This window comes from Nematolebias whitei, chromosome 1, assembly GCF_014905685.2.
Source record: "Nematolebias whitei isolate Nwh7 chromosome 1, NemWhi1, whole genome shotgun sequence".
Taxonomy (NCBI): Eukaryota; Metazoa; Chordata; class Actinopteri; order Cyprinodontiformes; family Rivulidae; genus Nematolebias; species Nematolebias whitei.
Window position 1 is genome coordinate 22,688,343 of NC_056498.1, and position 6,705 is coordinate 22,695,047.

Consider the following 6,705-nt stretch of genomic DNA (forward strand, 5'->3'; position numbering starts at 1 on the left):
GAAATAGTTTGAGGACTTTTTATTATTTTTTTTTTTAATAGAAGAGGTGTTACCACAAAACCATTTATAAATATTTCAAATCTTAAAAAAAAAAAAAAAAAAAAAACTATAAATAATTAATAATCTACCCGTTATTAAAAAGTTCTTTGAACGACCTCAGGTTAAATCTGATCGGACTAATTAGCTAACAGCTTGTATGAGAGGGGCCAAGACTAAAGTGAACTGCTGCCATTTTATAAACTACTGCAAATCTCTAAAGGTTTTATAGCAGTTTATGCAAATGCTATTTTATAAATATTTGCACCACTAACCATTACATACTAGAATGTTATTTAGAAAAAGATTTAATATCGCTGCTAGAAATGCCACCATTTGCAACCAGCTGCTGCTATATGTGCCTACAATTTACCTTAGAATACAATGGAAATAAAGTAAAGTACCGGTACATTGACAGAAATTTAAAAGTTTATAAATTGATTTTAAATGAATCTTTGTAATATTTGATATTGGAATTGTCAGACTAGTAGTTAGCCTGTTATCCAGTAAAAAAAATAACTTAATTCCTCCAGACGGAGTCTTAAAGGGCCATCTACAACAGGTAAGATATCATTTGTTGATACCTTTCTACAGAGCCCCATCTGAATCGCTACTTTCCAGCTCAGGATAAAACATTTTTAGGTTTTTATTCAATGTGATCCTCAGCCAAACTGTGCATGAAATAAAAAAATAAAAAAAGTGTTCTAAAGTTTACGTTTTTTTTTAAAGAACTTTTTTTAAAGTTTTTTATTTCTCATCACCTAATCTGCTCCGGGTTCAGTCGTTCTTCGTTATGAGTTGCCTCCGTCATTAATAAACTGTTCTCTGCAATCAGGCTGCATGCAGAGTGAGCAGCAGCAGCGTGTCAAACAGAGGTGAGCATTGGGTTACCCACACATTCACCTGATCTACCTGGATCAACTTACACCTCATGCTCACCCTAAAAAAAACGTTACTCCTCCAAAATAAAGCCACTTCCTTCTTTGAATATTTAGCATCGAGCCTTGTTTTTTTTATTTTCTTTCCAAGTGTTTTTGACTACTTCGCAACAGTTGCCATGGAGACCACTTCTTTGATAGCTTGTGAAAGCTACAGTTGAGATGACAGGATGTCAACAACTCATGTGACCGCAAGAGAATTGAGCACGCGTCAGTTCTGGATAATGATCGAGCCCGTCAGTAAAAGCAGACCAGAGCCAGACCTCTGCAAAGCTGCAGGGCCATTACACGCCATTTTCATTTCTTTGAAATTCTTTAATCTAAAAATTGCATTTCTTTAAAATGTCTTATTTCTTTATTTCTACACGTCACAAAAAGTGTTTCAGCTTTGACAAGGATTTAAATTTGATAAGTGTGTAAATCAAGACTTTATAGAGTTTAATCAAAATGTCCCCCCAGCTAGATTAACTTGATTCACTATGTTTAGACTTGAGGAGGGGGAGAGAGGCTGAAAACTTTTTTTTGTTTGTTTTCATCCAAAGGGGGGGACCAGCATCACCTTTTTGGGGGAGGGCGCAACAGTCCCACCTTCTCTCGTTGTTGCCATGTTGTATTTTTGGAACCACAAGCAGGGACTTCGGACGCCTTCTGGTAACTTTTGTGTGATTTTTTTGAATGGACCGAGGGTTGAAGCTAACTGATGCTACTTTGTGCCACAAAGCGAGGTAGTAACAGAGGCAAAACGGTTGACATGTGATGAATGTGATGACATACAGTCTGTGCGCCCACTCAGGCGCAGGATTAAACAGCAAAGATTTTATGCCGAGGGAAGATCTTTGATGATGCACAGCAACTTCATAGTTTATTGAAGAAAATTGCCAAATTGAGGAAATTCATCATATTTTGAAAAACGATGCATCATACATTTAATTCAACTAAATATAGATAAACGTGTTAAAAGGAAGTATTTGAACATACAGTTGGAAAGAGAAAACTACTGATAAGACACAATGCGCTGTTTGTTTACTTGGAGGGGGCTGGACTTAAAACTTGTCCTGCAACCAGACAACAGGAAAGCAGCACAGCTAACCAAAAAGTTAGCTTCACTAACCGATAATTCGCCAATTAAAAAATTAGCTTTGCTAACTCTAAACCGCTAAACCGATTTTATTATTATTTTTTTTAATTAGCAGAAGCTAACGTTAAATGGCTAACTTTTATAATACATTGCTGTCGCGGACACTGTAAAACTAATGTGACAACGCTGTAGGTGAACACAACTGAAAACGGTTCATAAACCATAAGTAAAGAATCCATGTGCCACTCAGGGGTGAGCTTTCAGAAATTAATCCGGTCCACCAGAACCAAAAAAGCGGAGAACTCTGCTGTGCTGAAACAGAGTGATGCATTCAGCGTATGTTAGGCGTCTCCCTCGTGTCATTTACTAAAATTAATTAATTCACTTTGGCGATCCTCTTCATGGTTAACTACTTTTATAAACTAACTACAAAAGTTGCTGTCAATATAATCAATGTCCTCTCGGTAATAAATCTGATAGTATTAAAATAAAGATGTGTGAGAGAGTCACACCCCAGAGACAGTGTGAGTGTTGCAAAGCATGCTGGGTAGGAAGTATGTGTGCACTGTTTGACTGTTTACGATGTTTCTGAGTGTGGCAATGGGTTTTTCATGTTATTTTCATTTTTATTCTCTTGAGTGCTTTTAGTGTAGAGAACCGTCTATAAAAAAATTAGCGGACTTGAATTTTCTGGATTTAAATTTAGCGGAAGCCAATTCCGCTAAAGGTTTTCAAAGTTAGCAAAAACATTAATTTGCTAAACGAAACGTTAAGGGCCTGACATACTCTATCCAAAGTGCTAAATTTGTTTCTCACTGTCACAGTTACGTGATGAAATCACGTCATTTTATTCACAGAGAAGCTTCGTCAACCCGTTCTCGACAAGGCCCGGGACAAACTTTTCCTCTCAGGCGTACGCGCCAAGTATTGCGTGATTGGTCAGAAGTTTGTGGGCGTGTTTGTCAATGCGGAAATGCGCTCGGACATTCAGCTGCACGACTCTTCAAACACACTAAATTTGTGAAATGGCCAAAACCTCCTGTATGGAGATCATGCAGCCATTATGTATGAAGGAGTCCGTCTGCTGGAAAGTGTGGCTAGGCCTGTCACGATAACAAATTTTGCCGGGCGATTATCGTCTCAAAAATTATTGCGATAAATGATAATATTGCTTGAAATTTAACAATAATTAGTAATTGTCAAATTTTAGAAGAAATGTAGATTTATTTTGCATGTAGAATATTTTTTACCACCAGATGGCAGTATAAGACTGTTTGAACCGAAGGATGGATAGTTGAGTAGCGTGTCTCTTTAAGAAAAATGGGAGGGAAGACGCTTGACGTAACATGGGCTGACACTGTGTGGTTTGAGCTCTTTAGCATAGCATTTTTCACACAAAGCTTTTAATAAAAATAAATAAATCAGTAAACAAGTTCTCAGCTTCTTTTTGCAGAGAAAAACAACTTTCTACACCAAGGCACGGGTTTCAACTGTGAATTTTGGAGCTTTGACAAGACGGAGGTTTTTTCCCCCCACGAGGTCGGCCTGTTAGCTTAGCTCGTAGCTTAACTTCTCAGCTTAGCTGCTTTTAACGATTCAAAAACGCGATTTTGGACGATTAAAATGGATTTTAAAAAGAGAAAGGGAGGGGTCAGTGAAGAGCACCGGAGTTGAGCTTTTTGTCAACCAGTGTCTTCAATAGAAAGAGAGACACACGAAGAAACGATAAATCCGATAAATGAAAATGAGGTCGATAATTTTCATTTATCGTGCGATTAATTGATTTATTGTTTATCGCGACGGGCCCAAGTGTGGCGCTTTCTTCATCATCGATTTGTGGTCAAACAGGGGATGCAGGGACGAGTGGAGACCCTGGCGAGAAGAAACCTGTGCAGTGACGAGTTCTCCAGGAGCTCTGCATCATGTCTCGTGGACTATAAAAAAGGTTGTGTAAAAACAATGTCCTGCAACCACGTGACCACGAGTTCATTATTTGGCAACGGATGGAGAAAGACCTTTCTGGCTTCAACTTCTGGATTCCAGCCCGAGGTCTACCTATATAAACAGTCTGGTTACTACCGCCCCAACCCAGAGAGATATTATCTTAACGGGGAACTGAACAAGCCACGAGCATCCAGGATGCCCCAATAAAAACACACGCCCTCTCCCCTCCAAGTCTCACCTTGAACACCTCAGAGAAGAACCCCGCTCCGATCTTCTCACAGCTGAAGTCGTCCAGGCGGGCCAGCGTGGACACGGCGCTGCGCAGAGCCCTGTAGGAGGACGGCCTGATGCGGTTGGTCCCGTGCACGCTGTGCATGGGCGGCTCCGCCTCTCCCTCTTGCTCCGACTCGACCCTCTCCGTCTCCATCTCGGACGGCCCGGGAGGAGGAGGAGGACGTTGCGCGTGCGTTAAAATCCAGCCCGGCTCGTGTTTACATCTCTGCCCTGCACACGCCCACTTGTACGTTGTGAGGTCAGCTCGGGGCTCTCTGGAGGATCAGTGACGAGGATGAGCAGCACCTTAAAACGCACCTTAAAACGTCGCAGCCGCCGTTCTGGAACAGACCTGGTCGTCTCTGCTCATTTGCAGCCGCGGTGCATCAGTGCGCAGTTAGGGTGAAGACTCTCATGCCTCCTTTCTGCTGCTGCTTCCTCCTCTCTCTCAGTTTCCTGCAGTGGATGGGGGGTGCGGAGTAGAGGGGGCTACCTTTCTGTTTCCTCCAATTGAATTCTGGGTTTCCAGCGTGCAGCGGAGCCGCCTCTGTGGCGCTGCAGCAGCAGCAGCCTGTGAGAGCTGGAAGGGAAAAAGAGGGAGAGTCAAGAAAAAGGTGGGCGGGCACGGAGGCGTTAATTCACTAAATCATAAGGAGATGAGAGCGACCAGTCACTAAACATACACCTCCCAGTGCTCCCAGCGGGTGATGACGGCTGCAAATGATTACAGACATCATGATCAGGACGTGCTCCTCAAAACAACACGGCTCAACCACAAACTTGGTCCAAATCCGAGTCCAGCTCTAAAACAAGAGGCAGAGGCCGACTGGACAAGAGCTCAGGATGCACAAGCATAGCGCGTGCGCTTAGCACGCTGACACCTAAAGACCCAGATTTAACACTAATCTACTCAATCTGACGGTTTTTTTTTTATTTATTTATTTTTTATATATTATTATTATCACATTTATTATTGAGGCGCGGGGGGGCGCGCCTCCGTGTTTCTCTGTTGTAAATAATGGATGCCAAACTGGGCTGAGTTTGTTGGTGGGCTCGTCCTTCACGCGCTCCACGCAGCAGAGGGGGAAAAAAAAAAAAAAACGCTGACGCACGACCACCGCCGAAGGAAAATGGAGACACGCGTGTCCCCCCCGCCCCCCGCAGACACAAACAGAGAGGTGGACTCACCTGGCTCCTTTTAATATCCTCACCGCGTCCTCTGCGGAGGAGACACGAAGCGTCCCGATCCGCTGCAGCGTCCGGTTCCCGGCAGCTTTAATTTGACTAATTTATCACGTCAGCGCGCCGCCTGCACGCGCAACACGCACGGCACGCAAGCTCCGGTGGTTTCGGTTTACAGCCTGGGCTCCTCTGTCTGCCTCTGTGAAGACGGACTGAAGCGAGGAAGAAGCAGGGATGACTTTTACTCTGCTTTAATGGAGGAGGGGGCGGGGCTTCTGGTCACGTGATCATCACAAGCGCAAAAAGGGGAAACAAAATAAAAGCACCTGCGAGGGACCTTGTGGGAACACGTTTCCTCTCATAATAGAAAAAGGAAATAATTATCCTGTAAATTATGGTTATTCAAGTTGTGGCCCCGGGGCCACATTTGGCCGCGAGTGATGTCAATCCGGCCCAACAATGACCATTTAAAACAAAACCAGATTCAAATAAAAAATGAAAAAATTTGTGAGAGAAAACATAAAAAAAATATACACTTTTCAAATTAGAAAAAAAAAAAAAATAATAATTGAAATGTTAAGAACTCTATATTTAAAACCCCCCATACAACCAAAGGCTAAAGAAACACGTTAAAATTTTAAATGCAGTTTACCCCTCCAGAGCTACTATCGTTTTAATATTGATGACAATAAATGCTCATTCTGTGAAAAGGATTTAGAAACAATAGCCCATATCTTCTATGAATGCAGCAAAAACAAAATAATTTGGAATCGTGGATCACACCGAAAATTACACTTCCTGAATCTATGTCCAGAGTAACATTTTGAGAATTATTGAAAAACAAAAAAATTGAACTCGGTTGTAATTTGATATTTTGTCTGGCAAAATGCTTTATTAATAAACAGAGAGTGCTAAAATCGTACCCATTTTTTTTATCTGAATTCCAATTATATTTGAAATCTCTGAAATATATTGAAACACATGGAGACCTGTAGGAAATGTTAAATGAATTGCCTACTAATGCATGTTAATCCTAATCCTAAAATATACCCCCCCCCCCCCAGTTTATTTTATTTTACTTTTTTATTTTATCTTATTATTCTTTTAAACAGTTTTGCTTTTGATGTTCCCATATCTAAGCTATGCCCTTTTTAGATAGATTTACACTATTATGAACTGCCATACTTGTTTGTACTTGTTTTTTGATAAATAAAGTTTTCTTTAAAAAAAAAAATTCTTGAATGACCACTATTT

General features: G+C 41.3%; 1 protein-coding gene across 1 annotated transcript in view; it reads right to left on the reverse strand.

Annotated features, from left to right (window-relative positions):
• The window catches only part of tesk1b (testis associated actin remodelling kinase 1b), a 46,741-nt gene extending 41,048 nt beyond the window's left edge, over positions 1-5,693 (reverse strand). The window contains exons 1-2 of the mRNA XM_037675690.1: positions 5,458-5,693; positions 4,235-4,849 (exon numbers count right to left, since the gene is read on the reverse strand). Coding sequence (XP_037531618.1) covers positions 4,235-4,423 — 189 coding nt within the window. The 5' untranslated portion in view covers positions 4,424-4,849; positions 5,458-5,693. The remainder of the gene's footprint in view (positions 1-4,234; positions 4,850-5,457) is intronic.
• Between the last annotated feature and the right edge of the window lie 1,012 nt (positions 5,694-6,705).